The 22,500-nt window shown below is 43.3% G+C and overlaps 1 protein-coding gene across 1 annotated transcript in view; it reads left to right on the top strand.

The window, feature by feature from the left end:
• The window catches only part of nav2b (neuron navigator 2b), a 128,482-nt gene that overhangs the window by 45,866 nt on the left and 60,116 nt on the right, over positions 1–22,500 (top strand). The window contains exons 7-10 of the mRNA XM_066649972.1: positions 3,111–4,092; positions 4,991–5,100; positions 8,337–8,448; positions 16,412–16,747. Coding sequence (XP_066506069.1) covers positions 3,111–4,092; positions 4,991–5,100; positions 8,337–8,448; positions 16,412–16,747 — 1,540 coding nt within the window. The remainder of the gene's footprint in view (positions 1–3,110; positions 4,093–4,990; positions 5,101–8,336; positions 8,449–16,411; positions 16,748–22,500) is intronic.

Below are 22,500 nucleotides of genomic sequence, written 5' to 3'. Positions count from 1 at the left end.
CTCCCTGTGTCCGCGTGGGTTTCCTCCAGGTGACTGTCTGTGAGGAGTGTGGTGTGTTCTCTCTGTGTCTGCGTGGGTTTCCTCCGGGTGACTGTCTGTGAGGAGTGTGGTGTGTTCTCTCTGTGTCTGCATGGGTTTCCTCCGGGTGACTGTTTGTGAGGAGTGTGGTGTGTTCTCTCTGTGTCTGCATGGGTTTCTTCCGGGTGATTGTCTGTGAGGAGTGTGGTGTGTTCTCCCTGTGTCCGCGTGGGTTTCCTCCGGGTGACTTTCTGTGAGGAGTGTGGTGAGTTCTCCCTGTGTCCGCGTGGGTTTCCTCCAGGTGACTGTCTGTGAGGAGTGTGGTGTGTTCTCTCTGTGTCTGCGTGGGTTTCCTCCGGGTGACTGTCTGTGAGGAGTGTGGTGTGTTCTCCCTGTGTCTGCATGGGTTTCCTCCGGGTGACTGTCTGTGAGGAGTGTGGTGTGTTCTCCCTGTGTCTGCGTGGGTTTCCTCCGGGTGACTGTTTGTGAGGAGTGTGGTGTGTTCTCTCTGTGTCTGCGTGGGTTTCCTCTGGGTGACTGTCTGTGAGGAGTGTGGTGTGTTCTCCCTGTGTCTGCATGGGTTTCCTCCGGGTGACTGTCTGTGAGGAGTGTGGTGTGTTCTCCCCGTGTCTGCGTGGGTTTCCTCCGGGTGACTGTCTGTGAGGAGTGTGGTGTGTTCTCCCTGTGTCTGCATGGGTTTCCTCCGGGTGACTTTCTGTGAGGAGTGTGGTGTGTTCTCCCCGTGTCTGCGTGGGTTTCCTCCGGGTGACTGTTTGTGAGGAGTGTGGTGTGTTCTCCCTGTGTCTGCGTGGGTTTCCTCCGGGTGACTGTCTGTGAGGAGTGTGGTGTGTTCTCCCTGTGTCCGCGTGGGTTTCCTCTGGGTGACTGTCTGTGAGGAGTGTGGTGTGTTCTCCCTGTGTCTGCGTGGGTTTCCTCCAGGTGACTGTCTGTGAGGAGTGTGGTGTGTTCTCTCTGTGTCTGCATGGGTTTCCTCCGGGTGACTGTTTGTGAGGAGTGTGAAAAGTTTAAAGCAGAAAACCTAAACAGAAAGCCAGAGGTTGAAGTGAGATGTAATAATCAATGCACCTATCAAATACCATTCAGACCGAATATGGTGCAATTCTGTTCCGCAGCTTTCGTGCCCTTGATAACATCTAAGTGTGGGCATTGGACCCACACTTTCTGGGTGAGAATGACTATTTGGCTTCTATACAGTAGCTGGCCAAGTGCCCTTTTACAGTAAACCAGTGTTCAAATGTAAACTTGTAGCAATCCTTTCTCGCTCAGTTTGACTAACCTTCTCTGCAGCCCTGACAGATATGAACTCTGTTGTTTCTAAGGTCTTTAGATAGGAAGAGATTAATCACATAATAAACTGACCGACAAACTCACAGTGTGATCAGCCATGACATTGGCTCTGCTTGGGCATACACACTGAACGGACATCCATGAATCCATTTAATATGGTGGAATATTTACAGCTAAGTCAATTCCCACGTCAACCGTTTCCTTCAGTCGCTGTGAGCAGTCTTTCAGTGGAGAAGCCGACCGTTCGATCTCCTCCCCACCACTCTCGCAAAACAAACACCAACTCCCGCCAGGTGTTTGGGTTTGAATTTTGAACCAGAGGCCGTTATATTTCCCTGACTGCCTGATTCATGGAGGAATATTTCTTGAAGGGTTTGCTGACGGACTGAGGGGTGTGTCGAGGGCCCTCTGTGACTTGTGAGCCGTTGGTAGATGTGTAATTATACTCTGGTTATTGCTCAGTTGAAGTTGTAGATGAGCATGCTCTAGGTCTGTGAGGCTGTGAGGTAAGTTAAAGACTCTGACATGGTTAGAAGTAGAAAGATAGTTGTTTATTAGAACTGAAATGTGTTGTATTATGACGTATGTTGGATTTGTTTTATTAGTAATAGTAATAATAATAGTAGAGTCTTTCTGTACCTGAGGGTGACTATTTTATTTATCATCACTGATGGGGACGCGGTGTTATCTATTGTTGTTTTAGGATGTTGATTTATTATGTGTTATTTTGGGGTAGACAAACTACTGAGTGATGACAGACAATAGAGCATTGTTGTGTGTAATAAAAAAAGAATATTGGATAACGTGGTGGTGGTGCTGAGGTAATGTCCTGATTTCTGGGTTTGATCATAGGTCACTGTCTGTTTGAGTTTGGTGTGTTCTCCCTGTATCTCTGTGGGTATCCTCCACAGTCCTAACACACATAAAATATCCGTAGATATGAGTGTGTGAGTGACTGGGTGACTGTGTGAAATTGTCCACAGGTGTGTGTGTGTGTGAGTGTGTTACAGTAGATTAATGAATGAATGAATGAATGAACAAATGAATAACGGGGTTCAAAAATCTAATCGGCTGAAAACCAAGGCATTAAATAATATTCAGGATTCTGGTTCATTATTCATTCATTCATTCATTCATTATCTGTAACCCTTATCCAGTTCAAGGTCGTGGTGGGTCCAGAGCCTACCTGGAATCATTGGGCGCAAGGTGGGAATACACCCTGGAGGGGGCGCCAGTCCTTCACAGGGCAACACAGACACACACACACACACATTCACTCACACACTCACACCTACGGACACTTTTTGAGTCACCAATTCACCTACCAACGTGTGTTTTTGGACTGTGGGAGGAAACAGGTGCATCCGGAGGAAACCCACGCGGACACAGGGAGAACACACCACACTCCTCACAGACAGTCACCCGGAGGAAACCCACGCAAACACAGGGAGAACACACCACACTCCTCACAGACAGTCACCCGGAGGAAACCCATGCAGACACAGGGAGAACACACCACACTCCTCACAGACAGTCACCCGGAGGAAACTCACGCAGACACAGAGAGAACACACCACACTCCTCACAGACAGCCACCTGGAGCGGGAATCGAACCCACAACCTCCAGGCCCCTTGAGCTGTGTGACTGCAACACTACCTGCTGCACCACCGTGCTGCCCCCTGGTTCATTATAATTATTGTTAATAATAAAAACAATGATTAAGTGAATACTTAAGTTAATATTTTTTCACCCTCTTATTGCATCATATTTTATCCCCCTGCAGATAAATCAAGCCCATCTCCTGTAATGGTTGACCAAGGGCCTCCTAACTCTCCTGACCCTGCTCCAGCAAGCACCAATGGAGCCACCAGCAGCGCTAAAGGATGGAGGAGCAAGTCCCTCAATGCCAAGCACAGTGCCACCTCCTCCATGCTGTCTGTCAAACAGCCATCTTCAGCTTCCCTGGAGGCTCCTCCCAAAGTCATCGCCCAGAAGTCCATGCTGGACAAGCTCAAGCTGTTTAACTCCAGACCCAGTTCTCGAGCGTCCAGCGTCGCTTCTCTAGAAGACCCAGAAACTCTGTCTCCAGAGCCAGATGGAGAAAGTATTTGTCCCGTCCATCCCGAAGTTCAGTCAGCCAACCAGCGTCCAAGCAGCCCCAGTCCAAAACTGGCTCTGAAGGGCATTGCCCAAAGGACACTGAGCAGAGCCCTGGCACCCAAGATTAGTTCAGCCAAGGCTGCCGAGAAGGACAAAATCAAAGGAAAGCAGAAAGGGAAAGACAAAAACTCCAAACAGTCTTCTAGTGTGGATCAAGACCAGATCAGAGAAGAAACCAATGAAACACAACCTCAAGCTTTGGCTGACGTTAAGAAATCCAGTTTTATCCCCAAAGGAACCAAAAGCAGTAGCAATGCTAAGAAAGAAGGCTCCTCTTCATCGCAGAGTGGTATACCCAAACCAGGGCATTCTGGGAAAGGCCCTGGATCAGTGAAGGCCACATTGGCGCCACCGTGTGGAAAAGAAGTGGAGCATTCCCGTGGTTTTAGGGCTGGAGGGGGGCTAACGTCACACAAGTGTTCAGTGGAGAACAAATACTCAAGCTCTACCTCCAGTTTGGCGTCGTCAGAGGGAAGATGCAGTCAGAACAGCACCTGCAGCACCATTCAGTCCACAGCCAACAACACTGTCAGCGTGCAGCTTCCACAACCACAGGCGCAATACAGCCATCCCAACACCGCTACCGTCGCACCGTTCATGTACAGGTGAGATTTGGAAACAATGGGGTGTGTGTATGTGTCATTATCACATATCAATACAATACCATATGTAATCTTTGAACTAATTTTCATATTTGTATTTGTAAATCTCTGACATAAAACTGACACGAACATTTTTCATTCATTCATTCATTCCTTATCCGTAAGCACTTATCCAGTTCAGGGTCACGGTGGGTCCAGAGCCTACCCGGAATCATTGGGCGCAAGGCAGTAATACACCCTGGAGGGGGCACCCTCCGTGGGTTCCCTCCGAGTGACTGTCTGTGAGGAGTGTGATGTGTTCTCCCTGTGTCTGCGTGGGTTTCGTCCGGGTGACTGTCTGTGAGGAGTGTGGTGTGTTCTCCCTGTGTCTGTGTGGGTTTCCTCCGGGTGACTGTCTGTGAGGAGTGTGCTGTGTTCTCCCTTTGTCTGCGTGGGTTTCCTCCGGGTGACTGTTTGTGAGGAGTGTGGTGTGTTCTCCCTTTGTCTGCGTGGGTTTCCTCCGGGTGACTGTCTGTGAGGAGTGTGGTGTGTTCTCCCTGTGTCTGCGTGGGTTTCCTCCGGGTGCTCCAGTTTCCTCCCACAGTCCAAAAACACACGTTGGTAGGTGGATTGGCGACTCAAAAGTGTCTGTAGGTGTGAGTGTGTGAGTGAATGTGTGTGTGTGTGTGTCTGTGTTGCCCTGTGAAGGACTGGCGCCCCCTCCAGGGTGTATTCCCGCCTTGCGCCCAATGATTCCAGGTATAGGCTCTGGACCCACCGGGACCCTGAACTGGATAAGAGTTACAGATAATGAATGAATGAATGAATCAGAAATTGAAGGTGGGCATCTACATTTCCTGACTATTTTTACTGATCAGACAGTCTCTACTAATCTCTGTTCCTGCTGTTTAATGCTACACAGGTCTCAGACAGACATGGATAAGACTGGACTGATGGAGGAAGGCGAGGTGAGGAAAGAGAGATCAGTACTTCACAGCAAATCCATCCACACGTCTCTGGAAAGTCTGACAGGTTGGTGGCATTTGGCTGCTTGTAATGTGCTGAATAAACTCCATTAATTCGTCTTGGAAGGTGCAAAAATGGAATTTTAAAGGCTCATTTGCAATGTGTGCTTTTTGCAGCAGAGATCAAATCTTTACAAATGGCATTTGAGCCTCTTTCATTTTGTGGTACTGGCTGTAAATAGATGCATCCATTCGCCTTCAGTCTGCTCTCACACAGACTTGGTTCGGCACTGTGATTGGACCGACTCGGACAACGGCCTGCTGCAGTTCTACACTCTCTGCACTTGAAGTCAGAAGTGGAGCAAAATGTTTTCTGACTTAGGCAGACCTAAGAAAAACTTACTGGGTGGTCTTGTTTCTCAGTTTGTGGCTTGGAAGGCTCCATATAAACACAATGAGGAAATTCATCAAAAATATCATAATATGTCCACTTTAAAATGCTCTGTGACCTGGTGTCAATTGTGAGGAAGAACCTGGCGTCAGGTTTGCATTCTAAAATGGTCGAATGAGTGTGTCCTACTACGCTGGTGTTTCACTGCAGAGAGAGAGAGAGAGAGAGAGAGAGAGAGAGAGAGAGAGAGAGAGAGAGAGAGAGAGAGAGAGAGAGAGAGAGAGAGGAAAACGAGCTCATCTGCATGATAAAGGCCATTGGTGTCAAGGAGTTGAGAAGGCTCAGCCATGTCTCTGTGTGTGTGTGTGTGTGTGTGTGTGTGTGTGTGTGTGTGTGTGTGTGTGTGTGTGTGTGCTCATTTGTGTGAAGTTGTGTGTTGTGTGCACGTGTTTGTATTAGTTAGCATGAGGTCTTGTGTGTGTTTGCGTGAGGAAATATAAGTATGTGACAATACATTAGTTTGCATGAGGCTTTGTGTGTGTGTGTGTGTGTGTGTGTGTGTGTGTGGCAGGGTACTGGGGGTGGTGGTAGTTTCTTCTCAGCCTGTCAGCACTCTGTGAGAAGAGAAATCGACTCTGCTGGGGCAGTGTGCTGGCGGATGCTGGTGTCACTTAGTTTTGCTTTTTAACCCCTCTCTATTTTTTTTTCCATGGAGGAGAGGAAAAGGGAGGGCCATTCTTAAAAGAGTTCCTTTTCTCTGTGAAAAAAAACCTAGGAAATGTGTCAGAAATCCCATTCGTTTGTCCTGGAAGGGGAATAGAAGAGTTTTAGAAGTCTGGGAGCATGTATCCTTGAATTTTCGATGGCTGGCGTCCTTGAATTTTGAGGTTTCTGAAGGCTGGCTGTTGAACTCACCTGTGTGGATGCTTGTACCATTGAGCTTTGAGGTTTTTGGAAGCTAACGGCTAACATTCTTCACTTTCCAAAGGCTCACAGCCATTTATTCTGAAGTCTCGTGGCCCTCAGTTTAAGGGCTATATTTAGAAGGTGCTAATCCTTCGAAAAAGTTCAACGAGTGAATTATGGAGCGTCAAAACAACAAAATATCACCTCTGTTTGAGGCTTCGTTAACTAACCCATGTGGACCCCACTCCTCCTTGAACGAATCTAGGAGTGGAAGTGTATGTAAGGACTCGGCAGGAACCGATATTGGTGGCGCGCCAGAGAGGAGTGATTCTTTTGGGCTGGAACAAAAGTCTGAGGAGGTGAACGGCGGAGGGCGTTTTGTTGCGCCGTTTCAAGAGAAACCCTGGTGTGTGGGCCCTCAAGAAGTCAGAGGGAGTGTGTGTGAGGCCATGCACACACACAGCCACGTGTACCAGCTCCACCTTTCTCAACACACACATGCGTGGGACGGCATCGCACGCATCAACGAGGAGATCCTTCTGACTGTGCTGGATATTTATGAGAAACATAAGAGTGATCGTGAGTGAGCGTGAGCGTGTGTTGAATCCAACCAAACAAGAGCTTGTGAACTGAGGGGATAAACCTCAGGTGCAATGTTGTGTGTGTGTAAATTCAGGCACTCGTATTTTGGGGGCCAGGAATGCTTATATTTTAAGTTTAAGACATGTTTTAGGGTTAGTGTTAAGGTAATGTTTGCAAAATGATTGAAACTGTATGTAAGATATCCATACTTCACACACACAAGAATATGTGCGTGTGTGTGTGTGTGTGCCCTAACATTATCTAACATATGGGGTATCATATGGGCTTCTGTCAAAAACATAGCTACACTGTAAAAAATTGCTGTAAATTTAGAGCGAGTCTGCTACAGTATTTTATTGTAAATCACAGTATTTACAGTAAATTATTGTATTATTCAATTACTGTAATATGCTGTAAATTTGAAATACAGTAGTGTTCCTGTAAAAATACAGTAAATAGCTGGGAACTCTGCTGCCAGTATTTTACTGTAAAATTTACAAGAAATTTTTTACAGTGTAGGCTTTGTTCCTGCTCATAGATAGCAGTGTGTCGTATTGTGTCAGAGACTACATTAGTTACACACCATTGTTTGAGTCATGTGTGTGTTGATGAAGGCTTACAGTTTGCATGATGCTTATGTTTGTGCGTGAGCTTCTTAACTCTGGCGCAAACTGAAAAAGCACCTTTGGACACCAATCATGTCTTGGCTGCTTTACAGACGTATGAGGAACACGAGATTTCAGGGCGGTGAAAGTTGAACGCGTACACGGTTTCACACTGGAGCTCATTGACATGAGTTTAATAGCGACAGGCTGAGCTCTAGTCAAGTGTTAGTGTTTGGGTGATGTTATGAATGGAGTTGTTTGTGCTTTTCTTTGTGCTGGAATGTACTGTACATACACTCTGTCCTCAACACTTTTTCCACAGTGTGTGTGTGTGTGTGTGTGTGTGGTCTGTGCGTCTCCTGAGCGCCTCATGATCAGCAATCGGCTTTTAATCCCAGCAGCCAAATCCCCTCTCACCTCTAGGCCACAGAGTGTGTTTGTTTGTAAAAAAATCTCACGCGGGCAGGGCGTGGCTGACCCTCTTGTTGCCGTTAGCTTTCTGTGGCTAAAAACAAAAAAAGCATTTTAAGTAGCTGTGAGAGTTCACTCCTGATCCTTGATTTGTAAAAGAGCCAGAGCGAGTGCCTTGATGCTGATATAAACTTTTCTGTATAGGTTTACTGTTTTTCTGCTTCTGACCTAAGCTTGCAACTGGAAGTATACATTTGCTCCCTCGGGGTTGAAGGAAACATCTCATTTCATGAGGTCGTGGGGTGCATTTTTGGAGTGTTTGGGTTGCCTGTGTGTTGTAACCTGCCCGAGGGAAGCAGCTGTTAGCTGTTAGTGGAGCTGAAGTGATAAAGGCTCTGTTCTTCCTAGGTGAAGATCCAGAAAGCAGAAGACTGAGGACGGTGAAAAATATAGCTGATCTGAGACAGAACCTGGAAGAGACCATGTCCAGCTTGCGGCACATGGCACATATCAGCCACAGGTAAGGAGCGCACACACAAGGGTCAGAATGTGCAGCTGAGGGAACGCTCTCAGTGCGTTTAAAGTAATAAAACTACATATGTTTTTCATCTATGTTTTGCATATACTTTGTTCATGTGAAAATACAATGCATTACTTGTTGAGTGATAACAGAGTGGACAGCACTCGTAGAAATGTACAGATGCATGTAACCGGATGTAGGTTTGTATGTGTGTTTTCTATACACTTTTGTTTACAGTGATGAATGATGGTGGGAAAGGGCATTTTTAACTGGTTCTGAATGAGTTCACACTTACAGCATTTGTGATCAAGAACTAGTAATTCACCATCTTATTTACGGCAGCGAGAAAACTATGGAATCCTGTTTCTGCCACATAAAAGAATAATAATAAAAAAGGCACCAATTTTTATTTTTCATTAATATGCAAGTTGCTATCTCAATATTTCGAGATACTATCTCATTATTTTGAGATATTAAATCAAAATATTGAGATACCATCTCATTATTTTGAGATACTAAGTCAATATATTGAGATACTATCTCATTATTTTGAGACACTAAGTCAATATTTCAAGATACTATCTCATTATTTTGAGATATTAAGTCAATATATTGAGATATTATCTCATTATTTTGAGATACTAAGTCAATATATTGAGATACTATCTCATTATTTAGAGACACTAAGTCAATATTTCGAGATACCATCTCATTATTTTGAGAGACTAAGTCAATATATTGAGATACTGTTTAATTATTTTGAGACACTAAGTCAATATTTCAAGATACTATCTCATTATTTTGAGATATTAAGTCAATATATTGAGATACTATCATTATTTTGAGATACTAAGTAAATATATTGAGATACTAACTCATTATATTTTGAGATATTAAGTCAATATATTGAGATGCTAAGTCAGTATATTGAGATACTATCATTATATTGAGATACTAATTCATTATTTTGAGATAGTAAGTCAATATATTGAGATACTATCACATTATTTTAAGACAGTATCTCATTATTTTTATAAAATGTCAATATATGGAGATACAATCTCAGTATATTGACATAATATCTCAAAATAATGTGATCCTATCTCAATATATTGACTTATTATCTCAAAATAATGAGATAGTATCTCAATATATTGAGATAGCAACTTGCATATTAATGAAAAATAAAAAATTGTGTCTTTTTTGTATTATTTTATGTGGTGGAAACATAGAAAATGGAACCTGCACCACACTTGAGAGGAAATAATACATGAGTGTTAATAAAGTTATTGTACTCTGGCTAACAATCTGTGAAGTTATAATCTTGCAGGAGCACACATCATGCCCATCTCTTCCTGTGTTTTTAAATGTTTCTCTGGTGGTAAACATGCCTTCAGCCCATTCCTGAAGATCATGCCTCTTCTGGCTGCAACTGCTGTCATTGCTAAAGACAGCCTTGATGTTTGAGTCATGACTTTAGAGTCACTATTTCGCAAATTTACATTGGAAAAATTGGCGCAAACCTCGCAACCGCAAGTTGCTCAAACTTTAGTAGATAATCCTCCCCTTGTTTCACAAAACCTTCCATCAACTGCAGATGCATGAGGGAAAGAAGCACATGCTTGCTTCCACACACACTCTTTAAGAAGATCAGCGTTTCTTTTGTAACGTGAGTGTAGGATGCATCGGACTGGGCCTGGAACGACCTGAAATGTCTTAGTAAATTGTGTATGATTTATATTCAGCTAGGCGTGACCATGACATCTGATAATAATTACACTCTACAGGGATTTTCAAGACCCCCAAAAGCAGTTTACATTCCTTGGGACATATGAGAGTCGCCTAAACCCTGGTGCAGCATCCACTTGGACAATGCGACAGCGGCCAGCCCGTAGAACACTGACCACACATTAGCTATTAGGCAGAAAGCAGATTAGAGGGAATGATCCAATCAGATTATTTGAAGGATGGGGAAGATCAGGAGGGCAGAAGTGGCTTAGCCATGCATTTTTGTGTCCATTTTGCAAAGCCTCCACTAGTGGATGTTCGGCATTGAAGCATTAGCTTTGCGTTCTATGTCAGCTTCTGCCCTACCGTCCGCAAGTGATTTTGTTTCAGCAGAACAGCAAGAAAACACGACTTTAATTACGAGCTGGCAGTGTGATCACAGCGCAGGCCTGAGAATGAGGCCCATTGTGACAGCCGTGTGAACTGGTCCATCATGAGACAGTCTAAAACATGAACAGCTGACGGGGGGTCCGAGTGATTGACATTAAGAGCAGTTTTTTCTTCTTCTTTTTTTTGGTGAGCTTGATCTGTGTCTCAGGCTTTCGGACTGTGCTGGGGGAGGCGTGAAATCGGCCGGCGGAGCCCCTGCTGTCAGCTAAATCAAATCAAATCAAATCAAATCAAATTTATTTATATAGCGCTTTTCACAACTGATGTTGTCACAAAGCAGCTTCACAGAATTCCAGTAAGACAAGATTTGACATGAAATGTAAAGACAAATGTAAAACCCTCAAGTGAGCAAGCCAGGGGCGACAGTGGCAAGGAAAAACTCCCCCAGCTGAGGAAGAAACCTTGGGAGGAACCAAGGCTCACAAGGGGTGACCCATCCTCCTCTGGTCAATCTACTGGTGATGATAGTTAGTAGTCCATGAGAACTTCAGTGTAGGGACAGCTTCAAGGCACTTGGTGGTTGCTGGAGCGTGGGCAGCTGGTCTGAAGAGTGGAGGAGGATCTCGACAGTCATCCATCAGTGTCCAGACAGACAGGTGGGCAGTCGTTTACTCGGAAAGATGTAAAGGGATGGAATTAGTTTTGAACTGTTTTGTGTTTGTAAAGTAGAAAATATGAAAATTTCCAGAGTGTGGCTAATGACTCCGGCAGATCTGACTATGACAGCATTAACTAAAAGGAGAGAACCAGGAGGACACACAGACACGGGAGCATCCTGAAACACTGGCATCCCTCCGCTCCACCGTCAACAAACCTGAGTGATCGCGAGAAGCGGCGGGACGACAGCACCAGCGTCTCAGTATACTATAATTCCCTGTGTCCATGGACCCCCCGGATCTGCCGCCTTTATCTATGGGGGAGCATTAGCTACCAAATGATAAACTAAACAAATGAGTTTTTAGCCTACATTTGAAGATTGCGACTGTGTCTGAGTCCCGAACATTTTTTGGAAGATCATTCCAGAGTTGGGGGGCTTTATAAGAAAAGGCTCTTCCCCCAGCTGAGGCCTTCTGAATTCTGGGAACATTTAAAAATCCAGTATTCTGTGATCTGAGTGAACGTGGAGGCTCATAATAGGAAATTGTATCTTGAAGATATTCAGGAGCAAGCCCATGTAGAGCTTTATATGTTAATAACAAAATTTTGTAGTCAATGCGGAATTTAACAGGCAGCCAATGAAGTGATGATAAAACTGGGCTGATATGTTTAAATTTTCTAGTTTTAGTGAGGACCCTAGCTGCAGCATTTTGAACTAGTTGAAGTTTTCTTAAATTGCTGCTGGTGCATCCTGACAGTAGTGCGTTACAGTAGTCAAGCCTTGAAGTAATAAAGGCATGTACTAATGTTTCTGCGTCCTGGAGGGATAAGGCATTTCTAATCTTAGCAATATTGCGAAGATGTAAAAAAGCTGTCCTAGTGATACTACCTATGTGTTGATCAAATGATAAATCCGGGTCAATTATGACACCAAGATTTTTTGCTGCTGAACCAGGTTTAACTGGAAAGTTAGCTAGATCTAAAATTAAATCTGATAATTTATTTCTTGTCACTTTTGGACCCAAAAGCAGGACCTCTGTTTTGTTGCTGTTTAGAAGGAGGAAGTTACGCAACATCCAGCCTTTCACGTCTTTTACACAGTCCTCTATTTTCTTTAATCTGTGTTTGTCATCGGGCTTGGCTGAAATATACAATTGTGTGTCGTCTGCGTAACAGTGAAAGTTAATGTCATGGTTTCTTATAACTGTGCCTAGCGGTAACATGTATAATGTAAATAATAATGGTCCTAAAATAGAGCCTTGTGGAATTCCAAATCTTACTTTAGAATAATTTGAATTTAGATTGTTTACTTTTACGAATTGATAACGTTCCGTTAAGTAAGATTTGAACCATACTAGGGCTGTCCCTGTGATTCCAACCATGTTTTCTAACCTTTCTATGAGAATATTGTGGTCTATTGTATCGAAGGCTGCGCTTAGGTCAAGAAGCACCAACAGGGATACGTGGCCTTGATCAGAGGCAAGAAGAAGATCATTTGTTATCTTGACTAGAGCTGTCTCTGTACTATGATGTTGCCTGAATCCAGATTGGAATTTTTCATATATATGATTCTTATGTAGATATGAACTAAGTTGTTGGGCCACAGCTCTTTCTAAGATCTTAGACAGAAATGGCAAATTAGAAATAGGCCTGTAATTAGACAGTGTACTAGCATCAAGATTTGGTTTCTTGATCATAGGTTTAATAACTGCTAGTTTAAAAGCTTTGGGTACATGGCCCAGACTAAGCGATGAGTTTACTATAGTTAAAAGAGGATCAATAATAGCTGGTAGTACTTCTTTGAGCAACTTTGTGGGAATTGCGTCAAGTGTGCAAGTTGTACAGTTTGCGGAGGTGATAATCTTCTCTAGTTCTAATTGTGGGAGTGGGTAAAAGGTTTCAAGTCTTTCGTTTACAGTTATATTATGTTTTATTTCATTCACATCAGGTGGCAGCCAGGATGGATTTGATCCTGTGGCTAGAGTTTGTTGTCTAATATTCTCAATTTTATTATTAAAAAAGTCCATAAAATCTTTACTGGTGAGAGTTGCTGGAATTAGTTGTTCAGAACCTGCTTGATTTTTTGTAATTCTAGAAAACACACTAAACAGTGCTCTCGGATTATTTTTATTATTGGAGATCAGCGAGGCCAGATATGCTGAGCGAGCTTTAGTGAGGGCATTTCTATACTCTATAAGGCTGTCCTTCCAGGCAGAATGAAACACTTCAAGCTTGGTTGATCGCCATTTCCGCTCTAGTTTTCGTAATGTTTGTTTTAAAGTACGGGTCTTATCGTTATACCATGGTGCGAGCTTTTTCTGTCTTATACTTTTATGTTTAAGTGGTGCTACCTTTTCTAAAGTAGATCGACAGGTATTTTCTAGGTAGTCAGTTAGTACATCTAGGTCCATTGGGTCTGATGGAGTTGGAACTGGGGTCAATAGTTCTGGTAGGTTTTCTATAAATTGTAGGGCGGTAGATGGTTTTATTATACGCCTTGTAGAATAGCGAGGGTTCTTACATATATTATGGATAAAACGTAGCTCATATGAAATTAAGTAATGATCGGAGATTGCTGAGGATTGCGGTAAGATATTAATTTTGTCAATGTTAAGACCTAGTGTCAGAACTAAGTCTAAAGTGTGGCTGCAGTAGTGTGTAGGCCCTGTTACATTTTGAGTAATACCAATAGAGTCTAAGATTGAGGTAAATGCCTTTTTTAGTGGGTCACTTTCCTTCTCGAAATGGATATTGAAATCTCCTACAATTATAACTTTATGATTGCACACCGCTAGGTTTGTAGCAAAATCGCTGAATTCTTTCAGAAATTCTAAGTAAGGCCCTGGTGGTCTGTAAATGTTGCATAATAAAAATGCGTCCTTTTTTGTAACCGGATTTGTAATAATAGTGGAGAGAACCTCAAAAGAAGAAAAGGTGTCACATTGTTTAAGACTAATTTCTAGGGTATTTTGGTAAATTACACATACTCCACCTCCTTTGCCTGATATTCTTGGGCTATGTGCATAATTATAGCCTAGGGGGGTGGCTTCATTTAGTGCTAAATATTCATTTGGTTTAACCCACGTTTCCGTGAGACAGAAAACATTGAATTTATGATCACTTATAATATCATTTACGATGAGTGCTTTTGAGTTTAGCGATCTTATGTTGAGTAACCCAAATTTTAGTTCTGAGGTGTTGCTGCTAGGTGTTGTGTATGATTTAATATTGATTAGGTTGCTGAAACAGGCTGATTTTGTTTTTCTACTTTTACATTTAGTTCGGGGGAAAGACACAGTCTCAATACAGTTGAACCTGGGTGACGCCTCAAGACAGTTCGCAGACGGTCGGTTTAGCCTGTCTGTCTGCGGCCTGGTCCCGGCTCTGGATTGTCAGCAGCTATCTACACTACTCTGCCGACTAACTAAAAGACTATGTCGGCTAAACCCCGAATTAAAAGCTTGATCTTGATTCCCAAGTCAATTAAAGAAAGAAACTGAAACCCTGGCCTGGTGGGGTGCTCATTTGGGCCAGGAAACACTGTCAGCCCTTTTTCATGCTTTTTTTCTGTCCTGCTCACTTTTTATTTCTCTCTTTCTGTCTGTCTTTCTCCCTGACGCTTTGTCTCTGCCCGTGCCTTTCCTGAGAAACAGAAAATGTCCAAGTTCTTTTCCCTTTACCGATTGCACTTGCTCACCCTTGTGCTGCATTGCACTGAATCAGAAGCTTCTGTATAAAAGGTCAGCCCGTGAAGGAGGTAGATAGCTGTGTTACCCACATGTGTTCGGATCAGTTAAATGTTGTTTCATTATCTCCCAGAAATGTGCGTCTGTGTAAGTGCACACTAAATGCCACCAAGTACAACCAAGGTGTTTCCCTGACTGTGAGCATTAAAATACAGGGTGGGCCATTTATATGGCTACACCTTAATAAAATGGGAATGGTTGGTGATATTAACTTCCTGTTTGTGGCACATTAGTATATGGGAGGGATGGGTGATGGGTGAGGGATTTCAAGATGGGTGGTGACCATGGCGGCCATTTTGAAGTCGGACATTTTGGATCCAACTTTTGTTTTTTTCAATAGGAAGAGGGTCATGTGACACATCAAACTTATTGGGAATTTCACAAGAAAAACAATGGTGTGTTTTGACGTAACTTTATTGTTTCATGAGTTATTTACAAGTTTCTGACCACTTATTAAATGTGTTCAAACTGCTGCCCATTGTGTTGGATTGTCAATGCAACCCTCTTCTCCCACTCTTCACACATTGATAGCAACACCACAGAAGAAATGCTAGCACAGGCTTCCAGTATCCATAGTTTCAGGTGCTGCACATCTTGATGGTATGGTGTGGTATATGGGGTACAAAGATAGTGGGTCCATTCTTCACCAATGGAAACCAATGGAAATAATAATATAAAACAAATAAGAAATATAAGATACTTTTTTTCTATAAAGTAGTAATCCGTGCAATATCGGGTGATGCATAAATCCCAAAATTCCATGTGGTTGACGTTCTCTCATGCTTCTTTTGGCGATATTGGGAATGAAGTTAATATTGCAAAACATGTCTGCAACTGCATGTCTCACAAACATCAAATACTTGCACTTATTAAAAATGTACGTGTCCTCAAGCAAAACCACAGACCTCAAATGTGGAGTTTGGGACTGACCCTTAAGAGCTCCTTAAGAGCATGAGGTGGAAACACTGAGAGGGAGCAAGTCTCCAGCAGGAGTTTAGACCTGTGGTAGAACTGAACGACCCATGCTCCACCCGCTAGTGTGCTCCTGCATAGCTACTGATGTGAGGTTGGAGAAGCTTTATCGAACACTGGCGAAAATCCAGTTCACGGTTACGGCTGACTGATGAGAGCAGGCTTTAAGTTCAACTACTCATTGTTCACCTGCCTTTCGGTGTAATTTATTAACACGGTTCTTAACACTACTCTTTGTTTAGACGCTGCTCTTTGTTTCACACTGGTGTTGACCAGTGGACGATGGCTTACTCTCAAAGATTCCTCCTCATTCTCTGATGGAGTTTTTCCTGTCACTGCCACCTCAGATTTTCACACCTGGAATTCACCAGTTATATAACGCACTCAGAATTGAATACACCATCTGTTTGTGAAGAACAAGCTTGTGAATCAAATAACTGATAACGTCTATGTGAATCTTCTTCCTCCAGCACCCTCGAAACCACCTTTGACACCTGCGTAACAACAGAGATCAATACGAGAGGTCTCCTGGCCCTCAGCCCCCGTCCTGCTTCTGCATTACCATGGCGACTGGGCTCATCCAGTCCACGTCTGCAGGCGGGCGACGCCCCCTCGTTAGGGAGTGGCTATAGTCAGCATAACGGGCGCTGCAGGCAGAAAAACTCCAACCGGGCCGCTGACCTGTGTGAGCTGGACGTTTCAGACAAGGTGGAATCGATGGAAAGCCTTGCTGTGGATACCACAGGGTACATGAGCGATGGAGAGGTTCTGGGCAAGTGTGTGAGGACAGACAGTGCCACCAGTGGGTGAGTGTTTAGACATGCGTTATTAAACATCATGTACTGTAAATGAAAAACAAGCATTTGTCTTATGAGTAACAGTACACTTCTCTGTTACTGAAAGTGGCATTACAACTTGGCTGCCTCTAGGTGGCACCACATCTACAACTTTCTTTTTAAACATCCAGATTTATGTTTATAATTCCCCGTCCTGACACAGCACTGCATGTTTTCATTCATTCATTTATTCATATTCTGTAACAAATCCAGCCTGTTCAGGGTTGCTGTGCACGGCAGGAACACACCCCAGACAGGGCGCTAGTCCATCACAGGGCATCACACACTCACCCAGTCACCCCCACAGCTGCTGACACTTTCACACAGTCACACACATCTTATATTTATGTGAGCTATAAAAATATACTGTTGTTGTGCACTTAAAAATAAAAAAATGTATCTCCTAAAACAATAACTTTACAGGAGAAGGGAAAAAGCGTCTTAACTAAAAAGGTTTAGGAATTTTGGAGCATTTCTATTGGTTCGTTCATGACAAAATGTTCACACAGTGTGAAGAACAGTGGCTGTGTTCAAATATTGAATAAACTCAAAATCTACAAAAATGGAGATACTTTAAAAAAAAAAAAGTCAGCAATGATATATAAATTCTGGCATCTTTATCAATAAATGTGACTTCAAAGGGTTAATGGCCTGTGTGACCTTGAATGAATAACTTTGTGCCTTTCAGTGCCTGAGTATTTGTGTTTGTGTGTGTGTGTAGCGGTCTGACCCGCCCTGAGCAGTCAATGCCATGAGCGGCCAGCCACAGCCCTTGTGTATAATCATGCAGAACGCACGCCAACTTTGTTTGCGCACATTGTTTTTCATTTGTGTGTTTTGCCGGAAGTCCTGCCAGAAACCGCTCACAAGCCCTGAATACCTTGCCTTACCCCGAATGATCGCAATCATAAATTATACACGTGCATGAACTACTGGCCTCGTTTTTGGGCCGCACCAAAACACGGCCTTGTTTGGGCTGTGGGTTCAGCTCTGAACTCCTGATGACTTTCAACCAAGCTGCACACTGGGGCTCTGTAAATGCATCATTATATCCTCCTGTGAATATGTCTGATTTGATTTACACCTGACAGAGCTGTGTTTGATTATTAAAGTGCGCTGCTGTTGTTTGACGGTTGATCGTAGATGTTTAGGGCACAGGGACTGTGGCATGTGGATTGAGAGCATGTGCCAAGGGCCATGGGAAATAGCTTTGGTTGGATCCTCAGAGATGAGTACGGAGGGGGTAATAAGGGAACGAGATAAATCCTACTGGTTAACCCCTTAGTTTTCTACCATGAACTACATAGACAACAGATAAACGCACAGATTCAGAACATAGAAACTCACTAATTCACACATATTCAGTCAGAAAACTGTGAGTGTATTTTCATATATAAATTTAAACCTTATCACTAACAGGTTAAGAGGCTAATGCAGTAATATTCAGAGTGAGGCTTTAATTTAATTACATTATAAAGCATAAAAATATTTATTCTCTTGATTCTGATGGACCAAGGCTAGTTATTCTGCACTTGCTTTTCCTTCAGATCTTGACCCTTTGGCCTGTGTAGCGTGCTGTGTTTGTGTACAGTGCTGCACTCCCGCATCGCACAAGTTTGTTGTCAGTTGACCCTCACATGATGCTTTTCCACTGCATGGTACCTATACTACTCTACTATATTCGACTTGGCATTTTTTTTTTTTTTTGCTTTTCCATTAGGTTAATTTAGTACCTGATTAAGTCCCTGCTTTCACGTGGCTCCGAGTGGGGACTAAACGGTGATGTGTAAATCTTGCAAAGCCCTGATTGGACAGAGATGATTGGCACTCTGCGTGACATAGTGCAGAGTTTTTGAAGAGGTTCAAACACTCCTTGGATCGGTGGCCGACGCTGCAACAAGGAAGGAACAAACTCTACTGATCTGTCTGAACTGATACATGGAGTTGTGTACAGTTCCAAACAACAACAACAACAACACATGCTTATACAATGAGTAAACCACACTTAACATTACCTCTGCTGTTGTTGTCATTCCCAAAGTTTCTGTTGGAGATGATCTAGAGCTGCATTCTATGTAGTGAGACTGGAGTGGACTAGGGTATAGTCTAATACAAACAGTTTAGAGGTCATAAATACGACATACACATACAAGTGGCCTCACAAGGAAACAATGGCCGTCAGTGTACATGAAATGGACGTCCATCTTGGTGGAAACCTTGACATTTCGTGATAGACCACCACCCAACTCGAAAAGTCAGGGCTCACTAAAGAATCGATTCATAGGGTTTATCTGCGCTGCAGATAACGAACACTAGTTAGTCTTTCTCTTTACTTGTACCTTTACGAGCAGCAGAAAATCATTAGTCAGTTGGCAGACCACATGTCTTAGTGAACACAATTAATAACCCATTAATGTCAGTGCTGCAGACCTGTCTTGTGTACAGATTTTGCTAGTCTTAAATTAGTCCTTGCTGGTTGTTTAATTTTTATTAGAGTCTAAAGTATGTGCGTCTGGAATGCTGAAAGTTAAATGTGAAGGATTTCCTTGGTTTTCCTTGTGAATTCTCAGTCTGCCTGCTCTTTTTACTGCAGTTAAATAAGTGATGGAGGGTTGCCAGGTCAAGGCCAATGAATAATACACGTCAGTATACTGCCTTTCTGACCCACTATGCCTACACTCTGAGACCAGATCCTTCAGGAACCAACACAACCCAGAAATCTTTGGGCTGATTCTGTTCGTGTTGGTTCTGTTGTGTATTAAAGTGAAATATTCGAGCCCGTTTCCAAAAGTGAACACAGTTCTGGGCTCTTAACGAAATATTTGCTATATCATATCATCAAATGAGGAGGCAGAATAATTTGAAAAAGCCTGCAATATACAGGGCGGCACAGTGGCGCAGCAGGTAGTGTCGCAGTCACACAGCTCCAGGGACCTGGAGGTTGTGGGTTTGATTCCAACTCCAGGTGACTGTCTGTGAGGAGTGTGGTGTGTTCTCCCTGTGTCTGTGTGGGTTTCCTCTGGGTGCTCCGGTTTCCTCCCACAGTCCAAAAACACACGTTGGTAGGTGAATCGGCAACTTAAAAGTGTCCGTAGGTGTGTGTGTGTGTGTGTGTGTGTGTGTGCTGCCCTGTGAAGGACTGGCTCCCCCTCCAGGGTGTATTCCTGCCTTGCGCACAATGATTCCAGGTAGACTCTGGACCCTACATTACATGGTTAGAAAGTGCCAGAAAGGTACTGATTGAAGATTCTACTTCTCTAACCCCAATTTCAAGAGCTAAGAGATCAAAATGTTGTCCACAGAAATAGACAAAGCAGTGTGGCTTGCTAAAACAGTTTGGGACTGCTTAAAACTCAACATGGCTAAGATTAAGGCTTGTTGTTTGCACATTGCTAAATGTTGTTGTGTACGCTTCCATAATATGGTAGCTAGGTTTGCCAGGAAGCTCCAGTGCAAAACTAAAACTGAACATAATTCGTAAACAACTACATTCGCTGGTACAGATCTACAGCTATTAGCCTGCTTTTACTTTGGAACAACACTTCCTATGAAAGTGTTATGCTGAATTCCTTGCATAACCTTGTCTTACCTAAGATACCATGTAAAGGGTGTGGACTGTCCTTAAGCACCAGGATTGCGCAACCGAGTCACTGCTTCCCTTTTCCATCAGTTGACACACACCTGGTGATTCATTAGCTCCATCTGCACACACAGTGTAAATCAAACTAATCATCATAAAGGTGGCATATGGTTTGGACTTTATTTCTGCTTACCTTTGTTAAAAAACAAAGTCACGTGTGTCATGTTAGTCAGTCCACCTGGCAGGGCTGTCTGTAAAATGACCCAGTCAGGCTATCGGCACTTGCATCAGCCTGCACAGCCCCGTGGTGTAATTACAGGAAACGAGCTGCTAACTCTGGAATTGTAGCCATTGGCACTGAAGGTGTGTATTAACAGTTTCCTGTTCAGTGTGGCAAGTGCCTGCCCTCGTTTTGATCTCAAACTGACCTGGAATACACCCTCAGATCAATTCAGTTTGAATCTAAAATATTAAACTGAAAAAAAAAAGATATTACACTTTTTAAACACTTATTATAGTTGGTCACATTGGTCCAAAACGTTGCACCACTGAGGGTTAATAGGAACAAGCCGCTTACTCTGGAGTTGTGACTGTTCATGCAGAAGGTGCATATTATCTTTATCACTTCATTCTGAACTGCAATCCACTCTACACTAAGATTAAAATGGAATGTTTAAGTTTCGTGTTGAAGGTAGTGTTTATGTTGAGCTGCTGTAGTAAGGTAATGTCATTTCTGCTTTATCTGTATCTGCTCCTGTCTGCTGCGTGTACCTGCCCTCTCATGGAGATGTATTTTGAAGGGTTTTGCCCCTGAGGGAGCTTTTGGAGAACCTGTTAAGAACTCTCGAGTCCATCCACTCATTCACCAGTCAGACAGTTCACCCCTCCACCCATGCTCCTGTGCCCCTAAGGCCTTCTTAACTATCCTGTCCAGCTTCAACTGTGTCCACTCCCTTTGTACAAACACACACACACACACCTTTTAAACAGTTGTATACAAAATATATATAAAATTTAAAAAAAAAAACTGTCCTCTCACAGAATCCACCATCATTTTAATGTTATCTTATGTTTCTCTCTGAATAGACATTTATGAATTAACTTAAATAACTCTGTTTACCCCTGGGTTGTCGTGACCAAATACATTGAGAGGGAACTGATTATTTGGAAACATTTTGGAATTTGAATAAATATTTTTGTTTCTATTTTTTTCTTGTATGAACGTAAAATACGGGACATAACTTGTTGGAGAGTGAATTATTTTGGCCCTTTTTACATTTATTCATTCATTCATTCATTATCTGTAACCCTTATCCAGTTCAGGGTTGCGGTGGGTCCAGAGCCTACCTGGAAACATTGGGCACAAGGTGGGAATACACCCTGGAGGGGGCACCAGTCCTTCACAGGGCAACACAGACACACACACTCACACATACAGACACTTTTGAGTTGCCAATCCACCTACCAACGTGTGTTTCTGGAGCGTGGGAGGAAACCGGAGCACCCGGAGGAAACCCATGCAGACACAAGAAGAACACACCACACTCCTCACAGACAGTCACCCGGAGGAAATCCACGCAGACACAGGGAGAACACACCACACTCCTTACAGACAGTCACCCGGAGCAGGAATCGAACCCACAACCTCCAGGTCCCTGGAGCTGTGTGACTGCGACACCTACCTGCTGCGCCACCGTGCCACCCTCTTTTTACATTTAAAATGTCAAAATATCAATGAGGTGAATCTGCAGCTTCTTCACTGTCTATGTGGGTTGATCTATATGTGAATTGTGTCTTATTTAAGATGCAAACAAACCATGGAACTGGCTTATAACTCACTCACTCATTCACTCGCATATATACTCTGTCACATTTATTAATGCACCTCAAGTGGGCTCTGCGCAGCTCTAGGTGTCAAACACATTACGTATTGTGTTATACATTGGTTTTCTTTTCCATGTGCTTAGTTTTGGTTTTCATATCTCCTTGTGTTCTCTGCCTCACTCTTGCGCACCCTGCACCTGTGAGGTATCCTTGGTCATGTGACAGACCTCAAAGGAGTTTATCTTTAAAAGCCGTGTGTGTGTTCGTCTCAGTGTTATCAGTCATTGTGTGTCTGTAGGGGTGGTTGACCTAAATTTCC

The sequence above is a fragment of the Hoplias malabaricus genome, chromosome 17 (genome assembly GCF_029633855.1).
Source record: "Hoplias malabaricus isolate fHopMal1 chromosome 17, fHopMal1.hap1, whole genome shotgun sequence".
NCBI classification, from domain to species: domain Eukaryota; kingdom Metazoa; phylum Chordata; class Actinopteri; order Characiformes; family Erythrinidae; genus Hoplias; species Hoplias malabaricus.
This window is presented reverse-complemented; position numbering and strand designations above follow the sequence as displayed.